The 22438-nt window shown below is 38.2% G+C and overlaps 1 protein-coding gene across 4 annotated transcripts in view; it reads left to right on the forward strand.

Annotated features, from left to right (window-relative positions):
- Positions 1-22438, forward strand: part of prex2 (phosphatidylinositol-3,4,5-trisphosphate-dependent Rac exchange factor 2) — a 97743-nt gene that overhangs the window by 34896 nt on the left and 40409 nt on the right. For all 4 annotated transcript variants that reach the window (XM_079488248.1, XM_079488251.1, XM_079488249.1 and 1 more), the window contains exons 15-29: positions 194-266; positions 1897-2039; positions 2811-2903; positions 4132-4280; positions 4517-4602; positions 7077-7213; positions 8237-8354; positions 9197-9381; positions 10752-10913; positions 12848-13067; positions 13170-13377; positions 17573-17752; positions 19119-19213; positions 19629-19711; positions 20786-20876. In XM_079488248.1, coding sequence (XP_079344374.1) covers positions 194-266; positions 1897-2039; positions 2811-2903; positions 4132-4280; positions 4517-4602; positions 7077-7213; positions 8237-8354; positions 9197-9381; positions 10752-10913; positions 12848-13067; positions 13170-13377; positions 17573-17752; positions 19119-19213; positions 19629-19711; positions 20786-20876 — 2023 coding nt within the window. The remainder of the gene's footprint in view (positions 1-193; positions 267-1896; positions 2040-2810; positions 2904-4131; positions 4281-4516; positions 4603-7076; positions 7214-8236; positions 8355-9196; positions 9382-10751; positions 10914-12847; positions 13068-13169; positions 13378-17572; positions 17753-19118; positions 19214-19628; positions 19712-20785; positions 20877-22438) is intronic.

A 22438-nucleotide genomic window follows, 5' to 3' on the forward strand; every position in this document is an offset into this window, starting at 1 on the left:
TGAGATGATGTATTGTGTTTGACAACAAAATTATTGCCAGGCAGTCAAGGGACCGTTTAGAGTTGTTGCTTTGTGGTGACTGCACCACAGTAGCGTTTATGTGATTTAAAGGTGGTTTTCTGGGAGCAAAAGGAGGGTGTGTGACATTTTGACCCCGCTGACAGAGAATGGAACTCATCTTCTTGCTTTTAAGGGGGATTGCCGGACCAGAGAAGAGGCGCTGATTTTGGGGGTGGAGCTGTGTGACAACGGATTCATGCATCATGGTATGAAAGAGTTTTTTTTGGTTCTCCGATCGCCTTTCGGCTCATCTGATTCTACCTGTACTTTTTTTCTTCCTGTCTGTTTTACCGTCAAGTTTTTTGTTATGTTTATTGAATAAAAAATGACTTCTTACTAAGCATTATTTCTACTAACAATAACATTCTTTTTTGTTTCTAGTAAAAATATCTAAAACTTCTTAAATCATTAAACAATTACTTGACAAGAAAAGTGACCTAATATATTTAGTCTTGTTTTATGAAAAAATATATAAGCATTAAGTAAATCTATGGTAAAAACAAGCAAAAATATCTGAAAAATAAACTTGAATTTAGTTTGACCTTTTTCTCATGTAGCCTACCTAATTCAAGTTTATTTTTTTCACCCCATTTGCAGTTTTTTTGCTTGTTTTTACCGCAAACTTACTTCATTCTTATATTTTTCTCCTTTAAAAAGAGACTAAATATCGTATGTCACTTTTCTTGTCCAGAAAGTTCATCTTGATTTTAAAATGTTCAGATATTGTAGTATAAAACGAGACAAAAACACATTTTATTTTGCAGTGTAATACATCATGTTTTATTAATGTAAATATTAAATGTTATCTTATTAACAGAAAATAAAACCAAAATTAAGCCAATAACCCATATTTGTCATGTCTTAGAATGAACCATTGCCAGAGTTGTTGAATGATTTAAGGACCCCTAAAAGTGTTACAGATTAAAATCACCATTTTACGAGGGGTGCCTGATGGCTTGGTCTTTTTCTGTGTTCCTGAAAAAGTTTCACTTTGCTAATAACTGTTTTTCTGAGGATTTTGTTTTCTTGAAAAGTGTTCTGACCTTCAGCATCGTCCAAGTATGACTGGCTGGTCGTCACGGTAACGGATTGTTTGTAGGGCTCGCGGCTGTTTTGCTGGCCACTGCATTCCACATCATTGCTCGTGTGTCTCATTTATCATCTCTCATTATGCACGAGATGGGTCGCTCCCAACAATTTGCAAGTACACTTAATGTGCACTAAACTTCCAAGAAACGTATGAAATGTAATAACTTGACCGGCTATACTTGTTTTTGGTCGAATTTAGTCGCAGCGTTCATCCAGATGAGCTATTTCACTTGCTTATGTGATCATTAAAGCTAGTTCAGCTTTATCCAAATCTCAGTGTGGAGAACACTGGACCTCTTTTCTCATTCGGGGTATTTTCTTACTACAAAAGTGAAGGGATTGTTTGGAGCCGTGTTGCCATGGTGACAGATTGAAATTCTTGTCTGGGCTATTCATGGAAGCCACTTTCCACAGAAAGGCCTTTTAAAGTTTCTCATCACTAAACTGCTCTTGTCGTTCCAGAACATTGTGATCCATTTGACTCTAATGTGCGGTACACAGTCAGTTGACACATCAATTTGCTCTTCAACCGATGTATTAAAAGCACGTTTTCTATACAATGTGTGTATTACGTTATGTACAAAATGTGGAAATCAAATATCACAATTTATATCAATATTCATTTTGAAACCTAATCTATTAATAAATAGAATTATATTCAAACGAAATGTAAATTTAAATAACAAAATTGTTCATTTAGCGTCATCTTAATTAACCTTACACTCGATTACTTTCATCTTTTCACAGTTCTGGAAAAGAGTGAATTCAAGGACGAGCCTCTTCTGTTTCGCTTCTTCGCCGATGAGGAGATGGAGGGTTCCAACACCAAACACAAGCTCATAAAGCACGACCTCAAAATAGTGGAGAATGTCATCGCCAAGTCGCTGCTGGTGAGAGATGTCGTATTTAATCGCCTACAGCTGATGGCACTCGCAATAGCGCAGGCTGGCACGAGCCCATGAGCTTCTCGCGCGTTCTGCTTCGGCACGTACGGAGCTCTGAACTCGGGCCAGCTCTGACTCTAGAGTCCTCACAAGTAATCATGCTTGACTGTTTCTAGACCAGTCTCTTGCTACGCTTGAACATGAAGGGTTTGACAGCATTACTCCATATTAGACTTAAGAGTGATCCGTATTGAAGTTCTGATTGTAGGAGCGGTTCACATGCACCTAACATAAGGAAACGTTTATTGCATGAGAAAAGAAAGCGCTGTGTTTATCCATTTTGTTTATCCAACCACCATTGAACTTTGAGTTTTAATTTTGCTAGTAAGATTTGAACAGCTCTTGAAATGTAAGATTATTACTAGTGTATAATACGACAATAATATATTTAAACAGGTAACTTAATGCAGGTAAAGGAAATGCATAACATTGCCTGTGGGTCAATATACAGTAGAAATGCCCCAAATTGCAAACATAATGTAATGTTTTTGAAACTTTATGCTTGGTCTTGATACTTGAGTCTTTGTTAAGGGAATTTCCTCCTGTGAGTACATTTATCATACAGGTAGTGATATGTAGTGGTGAAACCTATCCAATGTGAAACTGATCGGTTTATTAAAGCTGCATATTTTAATTTAAGAAAATGAACATTAACAATTGATATGTGACATTGTATAATTTTACACTCAGTGTTCTGAATCGATATTCTTGTTTCAGATAAAGCCAAGTGAGAGTGGTTATGGATTCACGCTAGAAGATCGGAACCGAGTACCTATTGTCAAATCAGTGGAGAAAGGCTCCCATGCTGAGGTTTGTTTTACACTGTTTTTGGTCTGGCTTTTAAAGCAGACATGCTGAATTTTCATTGACTCAGGACGTGACTGTTTGTACAGTAGGGATAGTTCACCCAAAAAAGAAAATTCTGTCATTTACTGACCCTCCAGTGGTGAGTAAATGACTGCATGACTTTCTTCTGCGGAACACAAAAGAAAGTATTTGAAAGAATGTTGGTAACCAAACAACATTAGACCTCATTGACTTCCACTGTATGCACACAAAACAACTGTTACATTTCTCAAAATATCTTCTTCAGTCAAGTCATGCTATTATACATGTTATAGCCCCAAACTTTAATACCAAGTCAACAATGATTACTCTCAGTTTGAACTCTTCTTACAGTTATGCGCAATTTTTTATCTGCTCTGTCCGGCTACTTGTACATTTGAAGCTCCGTGGCTTTCTCAAGGTTCTCTTTTAGTGCTTAAATATGCTGACCTGTTAGATCAAACCCCAGTGAATGTGAGAAACTGGATCAGTTGTGACATTGGGAGTAATGCTGGCGTGACGTGCGTCACAGGATGAGCTTCATGTGGCACTGCATGTGGAACAGACTTTAAAAAAAGAAAGAGACAATAAAATCCAGCTGTGCATTAACATAAATGGAGGGCCTCGTAAAAAATAAAGAAAAGAGACTCTCTTGACTGTAATAAAAAAGAGAGGCGATTACAAAAAGAGTTAAAAAGTCTAAAGTGAATGAGGGAGAAAAAGAGGGAAATGCTCTGTTTGTCTGAATGCTGAATCTGCATGATGCGGAAACGGTGGACTGTGCTTTTTATTGTAAAAGAATGGTTATATTTATACGCGTCCAATTCATTCAATGAAGTCCAGAGTGAATGAATTAGATTCCCTTGAGCTCTCAGATCAGGATGTTGCACATATGGATGAAAGAATAAGCATTAACTAAATCCCCAAATTTAAATGGATATTTTTGTGTATAGGTTTATTTCTGTTTTACTCCACTGTAGTATGTATTTATGTAGGACTTTGGTCCTGTGAGGCACGACATTTCGTTCCATGTTCCCACATGTAGCGGAATGACAATGAAGCTCAACTTGAACTTACTGGCCAATATATCGGTGCATCTCTACATAAAATCTAAGTGGCAAACAAATGCTGGTATACGTTTAGCACAATATGCAGTATCTGTGTTGATGTATATTGAATGCTTATCTGATATTCCTGTGTGGTTCTGATGCAGATGGCTGGACTAGAAGTTGGGAAGAAGATCTTTGCCATTAATGGTGATCTGGTGTTCTTAAGACCTTTCCAGGAGGTGGAGAACTTCTTAAGGCAGTGCTTCCATAGCAAAGGTCCTTTGAGAGTACTGGTCAGCACCAAACCCAGGGAGTGAGTGAAGAACTTCTCATGGTCTTCGACTGTTTGCATTCTAGCCGATCTGCATTGCATTGCAGGCTCTGCCATACAGTCTGAAATCAATTAAACAATGAAGAATGCCAGATAAACATCCTTTAATTCAATTACAGCAGATCTATATTTAAACACCTCAAAGGAAACTCAGAACAAACCGCGCTTGGATCAAGGTTTGGACTGAATTGACGTCTGTGTGTCTGTCTGCTTCACAGGACCGTCAAGATTCCTGACTCGGCAGACGGATTAGGCTTTCAGATACGGGGTTTCGGTCCATCTGTGGTGCACGCGGTTGGCAGAGGTGAGATCTCTGGAAAGACAAAGGAAAAGAGAGAAAAGCTATAGGATTTTAGTTTCTCGTACCCTTTATCCTTCTGTGTCTTTGAACCTCAGCTGGATCACAGCAGGAGTTGTAGATACATGACTGGACTAGAGACAGGCCGAGAGGTTCTTCACATTTACTGTATAAAGCAAGACAGGCTCGCATTACCCGCTGTGCCCTGAGCAGTACTCTCATCAAAACTTGGTGAAAGATGAGTGGAAAAAGACAAACAGTGCGGCCTGAACTGGCACTTCTGAAGAGAAGAAAATAGAAAGAGATAGAAGTCAGACAGCAACAGAGAGAGGAGCTTAGAGGGGTTCTACACATGGATGTGTAATTTAAAGGCCCTTTGCTCACACAATAAATAAAAGAAGCCCTCTCAGTGTCTAAATCAGTGTTGTTTTGACAAAATATTGAAACTCTCAGTACAACTCTTACCCCTTTTAAATGATTTGTTGTTTGTTTACAGCACAAATCTAACAATATGGACATGTATTCTTTAAACTTTTCTTATTGTCTCATTACATATATCGTTTTGCTTTTCAAGCTAATTTTACTTTAATGATTTAATGATTGTGCAAAACCACAAAAGGACTGTTTAGAAAATTATATTTTGCAGTAGTCTACAGTATCTCCAGATCAGGGATGTATCCCCTTGTGTATCTCTGTTAAAGGGATAGTTCACCCAAATATTGAATCATTTACTCATGCTATTCCAAAACTGTATGACTTTCTTTAGCAGAACACAAACGAAAATATGAAGAATGTTGGTAATAAGCAACATTGGCCCCCATTGACTTCCATCGTATGGACGTCAGCGTAAAATTCCGGAGTATGAAATGTGATTTAAAAACACAGGAACCTGTTACACCAGCACTTTTTAATGTTGAGAGATATTTTGTATGTGTGTTCGTTTAAGAGATTAGGCAAATAAACTGGATATTTAGTCTGGAAGGCCTTTTCCCCAAGTCATTCATTCTAAAACTTAAAATGTCCCATTGGCCTTTGGACAGCTTTTAAAGGAACCACACATCATTTTCAGACAAACAACTCTGGATCTTTCTGTTGTGTGTTTTGCTTTTCGGAAAACAAAATGCAAACCCACTTGTTTTGGTTTACAGTCTATTACCTTCTATAATGCAAAGATTGGAGCCTTACCCAAAGAGTTTGTCCATGTTAGAGAGGCCCTGAGTCTGGTTTCCCAAATTGCTTATGTGCGATTTGCTTTGCAAACTGGCATTCGGTCATGAATTTTCCAACCACAAAGACATCATGTGGGTCATTTCTCATGTCTTGCTTATGCATAGACTACAGCTATTTATGAGTCTGCTTGTAGAAATGCTTATAGCCAGATTGTTTGTTTAGCAGATTTGTTTTGATAGGCCACCCCATTCTCTCCGCCTCATTGTGTACACACACTTAATAGATCTGTTTTAAAACCTAGTTAACTGCCACATTGGCAACGTTGACATGCACCCTCATAATGCGATTAGAATAGGATTTAGGCAGTTTTGCGATTACACTCAACCTCATGATAATGCAATAATGCAATTAAGCTTATAATCGTGATAAGGATAATCGAAGTAACATATGTGGCGTACGCCGGTTTTAATCGCAATAAGATGGCAGGTAAACACCAAGGTGTGCATGTGCTTCTGTCATGCATCTTGAGAGCGAATTCATGGTACACATGTCAGAAGTTTTAACATCAACACAACTCCCTGTCAGCAGTCTTTACTCTGATTATTGGAAATAATCGCATTATTGATGCATATTTAAACGTTGTCAATGCCGCCTGAATCGGCGCTATTCTCACTTATGCAAACACTATGCTAAGCTAAATGTGTGATTAAATAGATATACTTTACGCAGACCTCACAATAATTGCTATCATTTTCACTTGTACTTTATTATAATAGATTTTTCTGTATTGATACTTTTCAGTTTTAATAAAACAGGATTCACTAAGCTAGCTCTAAGCTAGGTTCTTCACAAAGTAGCCTATACTTTGCTATCTTAGATTAGTCTAAACGAAAATATCATCTTTTTTATTTACTTACCTTCATCCTAGGTTTTACACTTTATTTTGATAGTCCACTTTGGACGATATACCAACTATACTGCAAGTAACTTTGCCACTACATGTCAACTAACTCTCAAAATAGTGTTTGCGGATATTAGAGAGACTACTTATCCTCTTCTGACTGTTAGTTGACAAGAAATTGCAAAGTTAATTTGTAAAATATCTGAAATAAAGTGCTACCAATTTATTATGTTAGAATAGGTACATCTGTAAGATGCCTGATAAAGATCTGGAAAACATCTGTTGTGTAAAAACATCTGATAATATCTTCTAGATATCTATATCATATCTGATAAAAACTTTAAAGACTTTCTAAGGCAACGTGACATGCTGTCTTTTGGCAATGTTACCTCTCTCTCTTTTCTGAAAGGCACTGTGGCAGCAGTCGCTGGCCTTCACCCAGGTCAGTGCATCATTAAAGTCAACGGCATCAACGTGAGCAAAGAGAGCCATGCAAGTGTCATCGCCCATGTCACGGCCTGCAGGAAGTACCGTCGACCCACGCAGGTGAGAGTCCCTGTGCCTTTGCTTACAAGTGAACTATTCCAGACCTATCTATAAACTAAATCTCACCACAAAGCGCATAAGAGAACCCTTTGTGATCCAGTCTGGGCCATTACCCAGCAATAATTGCAGTTATGGCTCCTTTTGGCGGTACAGGGCAGGGAAGATGGCCAGAAAGCCGGTTGGGGGTGGGTGGGTTACGGGTTAAGAAAAGGGGCCAGGCAGGGATGTGATGGAGTGTAATAAAGGATAGAGGATTGAGCCAGGCTTGGCACAGACTGGTAGGGCGCAGCCTGGTTGGCTGGACTCTGGTTTCCATCAGTTGTGGAAAAGTAGAGCGTGGGGGATACCCACCCTCCTGCTGAGCATGGATTTGTGGCCCACCATCCAAACGAGTTTCAGAATCTGAGCACAGCAGGAGAGCCCGAGTTGGGAAAACAGCAGGGGGAGATGCTGGGGAGTCGTGCATAGAAGCAGTGATATGGGGTGGTTGGGTGGTTGTGGGTCTACAAAACGTAGCATTGACAGCCATGTTTTCGTTTGCCCCCACCCAAAGCATTACACTAAACTTCGGTTAGATCATGCAGTGCTTGTAAAAGTCTCTGAAACTCAATAAATCTGTAAAAGTCTCTAACCTGCAGAGAGCCATTTTATTGCTCAGAGATTATGAACTCACTGCGCAGGAAATCGTAATGAAGCTTCATTGAACTTTACCTGATTATTAAAGCGATGAAAAATGACACAATTAAGACAATCCGCTACATACAGTAAGAGCTATTGAATGAATATGGATAGCATAGTCTCGATAATACTGTAGTGTAAAGTCGCAGATGTTTGATCGCAGACTTTATCTTGGCAAGATTAAGGTTCGATTTCCATCTCTTTTCATCATTTTCAATCGCTTTGGAAAAAAATGTCCAGTAAAAATATGAGATTGTGAAGAATGTCCTTTAAAAAGTAAAACATCTACATGTAAACCAAGACCCATATGACTCTAAAAGGTTTTATCATTGTTCTATATTTCAGCAAGACTCCATTAAATGGGTGTACAACAACAGTGAGAGTGCACAGGAGGACCACCAGAGGACCAATCAGAAGCCCACCGCAGAGGAGAATGGAGATGTGTTTGAGTGTAAAGTGGAAGGTGCTGTTACACACACACATACTTTAGCTTTGACATATTTTACTCTCCTTGCTCTCATGAGACTGACACCACAGGTCTCACTTCTGCTCTTTCAGACAAAAACAATGGAAACAACTCAGGGATTATTGAAAGTGTTGATTTAAAACCATTTGTCTGTCAGACAAAGTTTTTCAAATCAGTCAGTGTTTATTGTCCTGTTCTTGTTGAACAGGAATGTGCAGAATGATAATAGACCATATTGGATTGTAATATGTGATTTGATAGTTTTATTTTTTTAATTCATTAGAAATAAAGGGAAAACCTGACGTTTCGTGATATGAGTGTAAGGAAAATAGTTTGTATTATATATATATATATATATATATATATATATATATATAATATATATATGAATATAGCTTATTATCTTGCTTGCAATCCTACTTAACCTTTTGCTCAGATTGTATATGCATTGCTCAAGCTAAATTTTGTACTTTTAAATGCAAATGCAAAACTGCAAACCTTTTCCTATCTTAAAATTCAGGGTTAACTACAGTATGTGAAAAAACGTAAACAATGAGAATAAACGGACTGCTTTGAGTGTATCGTTGTAAGTAAGAACTTTCCATTATTAGCTCAGTTAGGGGTCAATAATAATCGCCATGTGGCGAGAGATTATGTGCTGTATCATCAAATATTAAATACAGATTAGTGCTTCCTAGGTGACAGAAACAGGTCTTACTATAACTAACGTTATGATTTTTTCCCTCAGTCCTTTTTCAGACATGAAACTAAATATTTAGTTTTGTCTACTTCTGTCTAATCAGATTAGTTTTGACTAATCTTGTGTGTGTGTTCAACAGAGGTCATGGATAAATTCAACACCATCGCCATAATAGATGGCAAAAAAGATCATGTTAGCCTGACGGTGGATAATGTGTATCTGGAGTACGGCGTCATGTACGAATACGACAGCACGTCCGGGATGAAGTGCCACGTTCTGGAAAAAATGGTGGAACCCAAAGGCTTTTTCAGCCTCACGGCCAAGGTTAGAGTCACTTCTTACCCAAGACACACACACAAGCCATCGTCTCAGTGGTGGCCCAGTAATGTTATTCTTACAATATCAGAAGAGTCAAGAGAGATTATTTTGTACTTAAGCATTGTAGGGCTCATCAAAGTTCACTTATTACACTCAACCACTGATAGAAAAGTGTGTGCGGGGAATAAAAGTCAGCTTTATGACCCCTGCTGTGGAATAAAAGGATAAACACTTTCAATCACAGAGCTTGTTGCTGTGTGGAAACGAAAAGTCAAGGCAAGAAAGAACAATATTACAGTTCTAACAAGTCAAGTCTGATGTTACTATACAGATTGTTTGCTTGAATATTCTGCACCATCATTCAAAGTGTGACCCAAGCCACTTTCAATTACGACCAATACGCTTGTTTACAAACAGACGAGTCATTTTTCTTTCCCTTAAAATTTGTTACACACGATTTATAAACTCCTTTAATGAAGCAACAGCTGTCGGGCAAGACCTTTCGGTGTTGTGCTGACAAGCCCGGGCAGAATCGCAGCATGACGGTGACGTTACAACAGTGCTCTCTAATGTGGCTCTAATATATTACATGTTATACGTATTAAGAAACTCTTACGTGTTTAATTCCCTTAACCGCCAACAATTTTTGCTTTATTACAAACATCTGCTTGGGTAGGTCTGCACTTCCTCTGAGAAAACTCTCTACAGATGATTTTTAATATAGCACATTAATCGTACATTAAATGGTCTCGTGTGCTTTTAAATTTCTTGTCTATTCTGTTGTCTTAACAACTCGCAGGAGAAAATATGTCTATTGTCATGTGTGAATGTTGACTTTGATTAGTACTGCATTAGGTTTTGTTTAGGACAAAAGGAGATCTTAAAGGGACAGTTTAACTAAAATAAAAGTTGCGTCTTGATTTATTTAACCAAACAGTTCTTGGCCACCATTGACTAGCATAGGAGGAAAAATATTAATATTTATCAGTTTTCATCAGAACAAAAACATTTTAATTCAGATTTGGAACAACTTGAGAGCGAGTAAATGATAACAGAATTTTATTTGTTGGTGAAATGCCCCTTTATTGCTCTTTTTCTTACAATGAAAGTAAATGGCGATCATAAAAGCATAATATATCTTTTAGATTAACTGTTCCTTTGATAAAACAACGGTTAAATTACTACAAGGTAACAAAATAAAGTTCTGAAAACAAAACGCACAGTTTTCAGTCCCCAATGCATTGACTTACAGCAGTATTGAGCTCTTTGCTTTCATTACACCGGATATGTGTTTTTTTCATTCCTCTGATAATGTGACTCAAGCGCTGTGTTCTGCCAGTGCTCATGCTTTATGTCTCTTTTGTGTTTGTGGTCAGATTTTGGAAGCCCTGGCCAGGAATGACGAGCAGCTGTTACAGACCTGCAGTCGACTGAGCTCCAGCACAGAGCTCATCCCTGAGGACCTGCAGACCAAGTTCAGCGTTATGTGTGGAGAGAGACTGGAGCACATCAATCGCCGAATCACCAATTACAGGAAGGTGAGCGAACATGTGCCGCTTAGATGCTGGAAGTTATCAAGGACTAAAATGTGTCCAGAGTTTTGCTAGCTATAAAAAGTCAGATGGAGACCCCGGCGCACCCCATGCTGTTAACCACCAGCATTTCTTGGTGCCGCCGACTTGTACGTTTTTTTTTTGCTTGGCCTTTGGATGGCTGCTGCTGAGAAAGCTTAGCTCATCTCGTACCACTTCTATTTAGGTAAGAGAACAGGAAACCGTTCCCACCCTGTCCTTTTTAACACCAGCTGGCCTTGATTGATGGAAAATGCAAGTCCACCAGCACCAAGGGAAACGGGCTTGTGCGAAAATGTCATTTTTAATTTCCATCAGCTGTTCTTATTTGGAGCAAGAAAAGAAAAATATGTCTGCCAGCATATTACGGTTTCCTTTGTGTTGTTTTCTCTTGTGATCTGTTTCAGCATTACACCCAGCATTGGATTAATTAGCTCTTGCTTCACTGGCTATAAATAGCATCAAACATCCCGTTCCATTGCGTAATTTCCCTTCTGCTGCGTTCTCAGTGAGGCCCCGTGAGAGGTCTGGCAAGGTCCGAGCCCCGGACGTTAAAGCTGCCGGTTGGCCTGGAATGTTGGAAGTTTAGTCCCAGAGGAGGCCGTGTGTGTGCGGGTTTTAGTGTAGCCCGGAGCGCGGCCTACACAGTCGGAGAGGCTGGGGTCATTATGAGATTGTTGTACGAAGGCGAGGTTTAAATATATGCACAACACCATCGCTGTCCTCTGGGGACTTTGAGGTCTTGTCAGACTGTAACTGATTCAATTATATGCTTCTGTGCCTGAAGTCGTAACTTTGAGTTCACATTGTATGTACTATATTGATTTTCTCACAGTCCTGTTTTGGTAATAAATTATCCTTATATAATAGATTTTTCTACAAGTGAAGTGCCGTGTTGGGCACTGTTGATCAACTTTTTCTACAGATAATGGATAGTTTTGGTCAGCTTGAATTTTTATGCTGGTTCGGACTTTTTAAAGGAACAGTTCACCCAAACCCCTTCCTTGAACCGCCACCTTAACGTGGTGGAGGGGTTTGAGTACCCGAGTGACCCTAGGAGCTATGTTGTCGGGGGCTATATGCCCCTGGTAGGGTCTCCCAAGGCAAACAGGTCCTAGGCGACGGGTCAGACTAAGAGTGGTTCAAAAACCCCTTATGATGTTGAATATAACAAGGACCGTGACGTCGCCCGGTATGGCGCAACCGGGGCACCACCCTGGAGCCAGGCCCGGGGTCAGTGCTCGTATGCGAGCGCCTGGAGGTCGAACATTACAATTCTGTCAACCTTTACTCACCTTTGAGTTGTTTCAAATCTGTATACATTTCTTTGTTCTGATGAACACAGAGAGAGATATTTGGAAAAATGCTTGTAAACAAACAGTTCTTGGCCACCAATGACTACCACACTAGGAAAAATTACAATGGCAGTCAAAAGTGTCCCAGAACATTTCGACGTTCTTTAAAATATCTTCCACTGTATTCAACAGAACAAAGAAATGTTTCCTACTATAGTAGTGAATGGTGGTTTCAACATTTCTTAAAACTGCAATCCATAACTTTTGACTCTCTGTCGCCATCTCTGTTTGAAACATAAAGCGGCACTTTCTTTATGTGGGTTAAAGAAGGCACATAACAACAAACGAACGTTACCTCCGAAATGAATGAATAATTAATAAAATAAATAAAAATGAATCGGGGCTTGATACTGTAGGTACAGGATTTGCCGGATCATCATGGGCATTCTCTGTTAGCATACTAGAATAAAATCCTAAATCTGACAGAAGCCTAAAACAACACAATATTGGGTTGACTCAGTGCTGCTCAGGTTTAGACGTTTTTATTAATTCATCACTTATATTCTTTTCGTTCGTGTTCTGACCCATTAATCTCTCTGCTCTCAGTTCTCACGGGTTTTGAAAAACAGAGCCTGGCCCACGTTCAAGCAGGCAAAGACCAAGGTTTCCCCACTGCACAGCAGTGACTTCTGCCCCACCAACTGCCACATCAACGTAATGGAGGTGTCTTATCCCAAGACCACCACTTCCCTAGGAAGTGCTCTCGGAGTCCAGTTAGACAACAGGAAAAACACTCTGGAAAAAGGAAGCCGCAATTCAGAGCAGGGTGAGTCTGGATACACGCTATGCTTTTCATGTTACGACATAACTTATATATCCAATTATATGAAAACTAATGTACTGGAACCCGATTGGTTGGTGTGAACAGGCAAACTGAACCCTATGGTGTACGTCCAGCATAGTATCACCAGCATGGCCGCGCCCTCAGGACACAGTCTGAACAGAGCGGAAGGTCACGGCCTGCGTTTCCTACTACGGGAGGATGACCTGCTCATCCTGGACGCCTATCACAAACTTCTCACCAAACTCACAACCGTCGTCAAAGAGATGGAGTGCTACGCCGCACAGATTGACGAGTGAGTCTGATGTACATGTTTCATGTGAATGAAAAATAATCACTATACTTTACTCAAAAGTAAAAAAGTGTTTCAGGGACTTAAAATATTTAAGTAAGTAGAACTTTTTTTAGAAAATCAAGTTTACATCATTTAATCTGTTTGATTATTTTGAACATTTGGCTTTACAGCGTATAACATTTAATGCTGGTTGTTAGGTTAACGTTTAAATGCTAGTTTTGGCTTGTTTGATAAATTATATTTAACATTTAGTGGTGCATAATAAAGTGCGGTATTTATTGAGCTCTCCTCTGAATGTGAGCAATATATTTATTCAAATGCAGAATCCCCATAACGTCAGAATTTGTGTAAATGCTCTAAGACATGACAATTTGTAGAACTTTGTGAGTCTCAACGGAGCAGTTTTATAATCATCGAGCATTTCACATGACCTAGCATCTGGAATTTGCTTTAAGGTCCTAATCATTGTTATTGCTCTAACATCTGTCAGCGTTCGTGTGAGAAAGTGGGGGTGGGCTACTTCCTGTTTGAGCTGTTGATGGCTTCATTTTGTGGAAGCCAATTAACACCCTGAAGAAAATGGGACACTGAGATCAGCCACAAGAGCGCAGAACTATCGTTGAGTTATGTAGCAATGTAGCTAAACAACAAGACCATTCAAATGAATGCATTACACATTTCCTCTCTTTCACTTTTTCTGTTCCTGCCTAACTTCAAACTCCATTTATACCCTTTGATTAAAAGCTCTGTAACAGCCTTTGAGGTTGCATCATTATATAGACATCTCAGTCAAATTCTCCATGGGCAGGATGGCAATTACAGCTGGGCTTGATCTGATTTGGGGGCGGAGTCTTTCTCTGCTTTTGCCATATGCTTGTCAGTGCCAATTTCTCTCGGCAGGTCTAGGGTGTGCTTATTGGCAGGGTCGTTCTTGATCTTGTGGGGAGATAATGGCCTTCCTCACAGCCCGGGGCGAGAGAGAGTGCCGTAATGGCTGCCTGGAGGCGGTTGTCAGACAGTCATCCCTATCATTGGGCAATAATGGGGCAAATAGCAGCATCGCAGCCACCTCTAGAAGCTGTACTGTTGGAAAAGAAAGGTGTGCCCGGCAGTTTTTTATGTTGTTTTGGCAAATATGCTTTTTCTTACCTTTATTGTGAAACATGAATTCTGCTTCAGTCATGCCTCGTTTTTACTGCGAAATATAGTATTAATCTAACATGATTGTTGATATTGTGTTAATACTACACATATGATAATATTGTAAAATTGTGGAATTAAGTGCCAGTATCGGGTTGACTGTCCAACATTGTGTTGGTATTGTACCCATATAATATTTTGTTGAAAGAGCCAAAATGGTTTCAAACACACACTCCTCTCACCCACACGTATTTGGAGTGAGAGTCAGTGGCTGAAAAAACCTCAAAAGTAAGGAAAAAATATGAGTTCGGTTAATAGCATTATTATTATTATTATTATCATTATTATTATTGTGTAGTTTGTTTACTTAAATATAATTTTTATTGGTTATAAACATATTATAAATAATAATAATATGCAGAAGAAGATTTTTTTTTCTTTTATAGCTTTTACGATAAAATCGACAGCCTTTTTTACACCAGCCATGTTTTATTGTATTTTTTTATTTTTAGATAAAAACTTGTTTCTTTGAGACAACGGAATTGTTGAGCAATTTTTTCTTTTCAAAATCGGTATATTCATGACAAATGCAAAGCACAGGTGATCGTGTCATTCCAGGCAAGTCTGTAAAACTGAACCTGTCACAACGTCACATGTGTTGCCTCATTCGTTTCTGGAAAAAATAACTACTGGCATAAACTTGGTAAACTTGAAACTCAGTGGAAATGTCCTTTTCTGAGTTTATAAGTTGTTAGAAGACACAAAGGTTGCCACAATTATTTAGTAGTCATTTGTCTTTTCGAAAAAAGCGTCAGACTGTCCAAAGAATTGACATACGGTAAATAATAACAGTAGAGATGTATGAATTCAAATATGTTTAAGAAATTGTTAAAAGTATTAGCATTTTTGCAATAATACCTATAATCAGCCCATTGGAACCCTTGAGAAACAAAAGATAATAGAACGCATCAAACATTCCTTTATCCTTGTTTGTTTGTTTGTTTGTTTGTCCTGTTTTCTTCCCTTGCTTTGATGTCTATTGGCATATGCCATGAAGTCATACAGTATGTCTCTGTCTAACTGTCTGTTTCCCTTTGGCTCACTGCTCACACTGCTCATTCATGCAGATGTTTCTCTTTTGTATTTGAAAAGAGGAAAGTGTGATTTGAACTCAAGACAGATTCTCATAAAAGTTGAAAGTGCAGAGTCAGCTGTATGATGTTAGCTGAATGCAAAGCGCGACTGAACCTCACATGTCACATGAAAGCGCTCATGTAGAAAGGACTGAAGGCAGAGAGACCCGTGGACCCAACCCAAGATCTTCCCTGCGGATGCTCCTGGTTGGTCCCATCCTCCACCTCTTCTCGCTTTGATTTTCAGTGCCCCTCGAGGCCCCACGCTGTGCACACTTCCTTATTAAAGTCCAGCCAATAGCAAGCAACCCACGGTTCTCTTTTCCATGGTGACCACATGGCAGGCGATCGTGGCGACCCGTCTGCTTTGACTGGGAGGGATGGTGTTCTAGAACCGCAGGAGTCCTCTGGGCATTCGCAAAAGAGATGCCTTTGGACACTTTCCTGTGTTTCTTACTTGAAGAATTGGTTTGGATTAAGCTTCCGTTGAGGCTTTGTTTATTGTTAGGATGAGAATTTGAGTTTAGAATGAGGGTTTGTGTCTCTCCGTGAAAGGAGGAAAGGAGTTCCACATCATTAAAAGAACCAAGAGGGGCACTGTCTGAATCTGTTGTGTGAGAAGCTGTGTATGAGACTGTTCCCCATACAGAAATCTGATACATAGAAAAATATATTAAACACAAATAATATATTCATGCCTTGACATATATTACACATTTAGCATTAGTTTTGTCCGAAATTACGAATTTTTATATTAGATATTGGATTGTAAAGTTATATATAAAAATATATGTATTATATATATATATATTGAAAATAGCTATATATAAAGAGATAACTAAAATTTCAAATAAGTCATACAAATTTCAAAAATCATGTTTTTATTGTGCATTACAATGAATATAAATCAATCTGCAGTTGAATTGTTTTATTTTAAACTAACACAATAAAACACAATAAAAACATGATAACAATATAAAACATGATTTTAGATTGATTTTTTAACTGAGTTATCTCATTTTGGAACCAAACTTTATGTTTTCTGATATATAAGCTTTAAACCACTTCACAAAATGTAAACACTGGCCACTTCAAGTTAAATCTTAAATACATAACTAAATCTTAAATATGTTTGATTATATTGAGCTGTTTATAAATGTTCTGGTGGTTGTATTTTGCTCAAACGTTTGTGTGGTAAACACTAAAACAGGAAGTTCTTCTGGAACAGCGTTGAACCAGCGATGTTTACATCGTCTGGATTGTCTATGTAATTTTTATACAGTATGTGTCCAAACATGATGTCTTTTTAAACATTTTCCTCACCGTTCTCCAGAAGAGGTTTCATGCAGAGTTATGATTGTTGATACAGCTGTGTGCTTGTTTTGAAGTTATTCATATTTGTAGGACCTCTTACTTCCTCGTGTTGTTGTGTGGAAGTCAAACAGAAACAGGTTCTGATTTTGTTTGGCTCTGGGCGTCCTCGCGCGCCGCACATCTTGATGATATTACAGCTCTGTGGCCAATCCTCCCAAAATGGTTTTCATGTAGAGTAAATGTTAGTATGCTAGGAGGCTGAGATGGGTTTAAGTTGTGGCAGGTTGTTTGTGCTGCTGGGGCCGCAGGGTCATGTCAAATATCTTTCCCACTGTTTATGTGATTCATAAACAGGTATTACTGCAGGCGTTTCTTTTTATTTTGCATAGGTTTATCTGTGATAGTCTCACGTAGCCTGATCTTTGACTATCAACAAAGGTTTTTTCAGATTGAACATTGCAGTTTGAGAAGGATTGTGCCATTTATTTGTGCAACAGGCGATCGGTGGGTGCGTGTTCTTTTGAAGCTGAGCGGAATTTGTATTAACTGCCTCTTGTCTCTTTCTCTCTCAATTCTTCTCTGTCTGTCTCACAATCTGTCTCTCACAGTTTACTCTCGTCCATCACACATCCCACTGGCTCTGAAGGGAAGCCCACCGAGAGCTACATCTCAGCTGAAAGCGAGAGCGAAAAAAGCGAACGCAATGGCAAGAAAGTGTGTTTTAATGTGGCCGGAGATGAGCAGGAGGACTCGGGTCACGACACCATCAGCAACAGGGACTCCTACAGGTGTTTTTCATTTACATTTATGCATTTGGAAGATGCCTTATTCAAAGCGACTTACATTGCAATATCCTATACATTTGTTTCTAAGTATGTCCCCCTGGGATCGCACCCCACGATTTGAAACAACAAATAACAGAACCAAACAAATGTAATAACATGATATATGAGTATGAGTATATACTCACATGTATAACATATCGTTTGCGGGCCTAGGTAAGTAAAATTACTACCAATATTAAAATAAAATAGATTTATTAAAATGGATTAATAATTGTATTCATTTATTTATTAATAATAGTAAATTACTAAAAATGTAAAACAAATTGATTTTTTTTTAATCACGGTATATTCTAAATTAAATATACAGTATAAACATACCTGAATATTGTGTAAATATATGTAGTGAAGTGTAAATTTTATATTGTATGTTAATACATATTTGTCTGTTGTTCGACAAATGTCACCCAAAACTTAAAAATAAATTTTCAGTCTGATTTCTACCAGTCATCCAATTAAAATGTGTGTGTATATATATATATATATATATATATATATATATATATATATGTGTGTGTGTGTGTGTGTGTGTGTGTGTACAGTATATATAATTAATTTTGATCAAATATAATTATGCCAACATATACATTTCTTTCATGAGAATTTGTATTTTAATTTTGACCATTTTCAAGTATTTTTACTTTATATATACTTCATAGTACCCTGTATTGAAAAAAGTTATAAATATTCTAATATTTAAACTATATGTAATTTTCATATTTCTGTGTATATTACTGTATATCAGTGTTCTGCATGGGTCAAAACACAGTCTCTATAAACATTTCTTTGTTTCTTTAGATTATTAAAGTAAATTACAAAAATGGAATAAAAAGAATAGTAAAAATAAATAAATATCAAAGTAAAACATTTTTGGATGGAAATTACTACGTTAAATATGTGGTATAAATATATTTAGTGTAAACATGTATTGTAATATTTTCATGTTGTATGTTATTCTTTCTGTTATACAAATGTCCCCCAAAACATCATGGTTCTGAGATTTTATTTTCTCTACCAGTCTGAGTAAAACAACTAATCTTGATCTCAAAACAAAATCAGTCACTAGACAAATGATTGTTTCCAGTGTAAAACAGGTCCATAAGAATGCATTGTTTTGATTCAGCGTCTTGTTTGCGACTATTATTAGCAGTTGGTGTGAACAGGCCTAATTGTTGCAATCGAGACAAAGCTCGCAGATTTTTGTTTACAGAACCTTCGACTTTATTGAAACTTTACAGCTGCACTTAGGAATCTGCTCTGATGGTTTGATTATTTGTTAGTAACATGTCAATGTTTGGCTGTTTGTTTACAGTGACTGTAACAGCAACAGGAACTCCATCGCTTCCTTCACCAGCATCTGCAGTAGTCATTGCAGCTCTTACGTACACAGTGACGAGATGGACTCGGGTAATTCAAACAGACATCATCTCGCACGCATCTGCCATCATGACCCTGCTAGTCCTCTACCCCGACAAAACCCTCCAAAACACAGATGATCGGGACTATAATCACATTTGGCATGACTTTATATATGGCTTTCAAATGCTTCTCATCTCTTTTCACTGTGTATTACTTGCACATTTCCCACTTAGTAAGAGGGTCAGGCAGTACCTGTCAAAACACGGTCCGGGACAAATTGACGGCCATTTAATGCTTACTGCAGAACAGATGGAGGGAAAGAAAGACTGGAGAGTTTGTGGAATGTTGTTTGGGGAGACACTTGTCACAAATTGTACATCACTACACTAATAAAATAGTATATTAATGACTTCAGTATGTGAATTTTTGTCTAAAAGAAAATCTCTCGAATTCACACATGCAGGAGATGAGCTGCCAGCCAGCGTGTGGATAAATCACGACAAACAGAAGAAACTGCACGGCTTCCTGGAGCATCTGTTCAGTCAGGTGTGTGTGTATGTTTATTGTCAGAGCCAACAAAACCATTTACATTCTGTTTGCAGTTCCTTTATAAACTGTATTTCTGATGTGTGACTTCAGTAATCTTTTGAAACATAAAAATTGCAAGTTGTTTTACATAAATATCTTTACGTGGGTTAAAGTCAGACCACATCCAGTTTATATTTTCCTCAAAATTGCACCTGACGGCTTAACGTTTTAATCATTATTATAAGCATAGATTTGAAAATCAGCGTAATGTTTTAACAGATTTTTATGTAAAAAAAACAATTTAGTTATTCGACAAAAAAAGATACAGGCTGCAGCTTTAAGTTAAGTTGGTTTTGATAGTTTCATTATTTTGGATTGAAGACTTTAATAAATAATTCATGCTGTTAGTGACTCTTAAGATCATGAAAATATTTTCTGTGTTCAACAGAACAGAATTCAATTCTATCGTTTTTTTGTTCTGTTTAATATTTTTGAAGAATTTAGGAAAACAACCAGTTCTATTTTTATGGTAGTCAATGGTGCCCCAAATATCTAAGTTGCTAGCATTCTTCAAAATATATTTCTTTGTGTTCAACAGAACAAAGACACTTGTACATGTTTGGCACAACTTGAGGTTGAGTAATTCAAGACAGGATTGAACTATGCCTTTAAAGCTCCTTAAATGAGGAGCAACTGCTATAGTCTTTATCTCAAGACTGTTTAATAGGGGCGTCTCAATCCAGTAAACTAGAGAATGTGCTCTCTGGATCCTCTTCGGCTGCTGTTTTTTATAGCACGCTGGTTTCGGGGGCCTGACGGTCCCAGTTCACATGCAACACAAATGTTTTTCAGTTTAAAGGGTGGGAGTTCAAGTTTTATATTTGCTCTCTTAATCGCTTTAGGTCTGCGATTGCCTCTGGGAATATTTTGAAACTGCATTCTTTTGCAGAATACACAGACATGCTCAGAATTTATCCAAATTTACTCAGGAGTCATTTTGCTTGTTCAGCTTTTTAAAGATGTGGACTGTCACCCACGTTCATTTCCTGTGGTGTTTTGGGACTGAGCACTGCTTTTTTTCTCTTTTTGAAGGTGGAGTCCATCACCAGTTTGTTAAAAGGGGCGACTGTTGCGCGAGCATTTGAGCAGACTAAATGTTTCACTCCAGGACGAGGACTTCAAGGTATTATATATATTTATATAGCCTTTTGTTTTACAGTTACATCTGTTTTTTGCACACATACTCATCTTTTTACACGTCACCTGTCACGGGCTGTCACGACTGGGGGGTGTGGCATAGAGAGGAAGAACCCAATTGCATGCAGCGGAAGGCGGTTTGGCTAAACAGTGACTTCAATTACAAAACACAAAACAAAGACCCACGATGGGGAAAACACAAAACTGCAAACAAAACACTTCCCACAAGGCGGGCAAAAATAGACTAACTAAAAAACACGACACAACGTCAAACAAACAAGATAGGTGAGGTAATGGGCAAGGCAAGACAGAATCGAGGTAAACACAAGGCAAGGTAAAAGCAAGGACCATAGCACAACCAGCAAGAACCATAGCACCGGACCATAGAGAGCGGAGAGAACGCATATGATGTCCTGATCGACAATAATATGTTTCTCTTCACACAAAACACGTGGCCCTGTCTTGATCCTGCCGCTAGCAAATCAAGACATGAGGAGGCAGAACCATGACAGTCACCAATGCATTGACTGTACCAAAAACCCAAAAGCTAATGTTCATGAGCCCAATCTTTCAGAAACCAAGATGTGTGGCTAATCTATCCTGCTCTACAGGAGTGACATAAATCTATGCCTGTGTTTTACATCTCAAGGGTGGTTGGTACAGTATAAGTATGTGTGGCTAGATGTGGGGCTTTCCTCCTGGCTGTGTGATTAACTGCCTCAACTTCAGCTTTGTCCTTTACTGTGAATCGTCCTAATCAAATCTGAACAATTAATTTTATCTGGACTACTGGAGATACCTGTTGTCTAGGACACTTCCTCTCTTTGATTCAAAGACACTGAAGCATTAGATTCCTTGTGGCCGTCTAGGACACTTCCTTTCTTGGATTTAAAGACATTACGATGTCAGATTATACAGATCGACCAGGTCACTTTGGCACTTTAATTCAGAGACACAAGGACGTTTGATTCATCAAGATTGTCTATGTCTCTTATTTTCGGATCCAAACACATAAGAACATTAGATTCATCAAGATCTGGGTCAGTTTTATAGTTTCTAGATTTTAGATTTAGAAGTATCATGTTGTCAAGTGTCGTCACACTACTTAGGTCATTCAATAGTCATTCAGGTTGCAGAAGTCAGTACTAATCGGGCAGGTGTTGACGGAAGATGCTATATTTAGATTTGATGTCCACCATGATTAAACCCTGCAGAAGTATAAGGCTATTACCTTGATTGAATTAATTCACTGCATATATTATATGTATCCATTTTGATATTACTGTATCGTTATTGAGATACGTACATACATTACATTACTGTATAGACAATATAGATATGATGATTTTCATACCATGCAGTACTGCGCATATACAGTTATATTTTGTGTATATATGGCAGGTTTTTACAATGTCCTTGAAATCCATTTATCATCATCCTTGATCTCATCTTACTCTGTGTGGTAAATTCCTGAAAATGTTTTGCAACACCACTGAAAGCTCAATGGAAATGATTACATAATCTCCAAAGTGAATGAAATGATGTAAT

This window comes from Barbatula barbatula (assembly GCF_947034865.1).
Source record: "Barbatula barbatula genome assembly, chromosome: 23".
In the NCBI taxonomy this organism is placed as follows: Eukaryota; Metazoa; Chordata; class Actinopteri; order Cypriniformes; family Nemacheilidae; genus Barbatula; species Barbatula barbatula.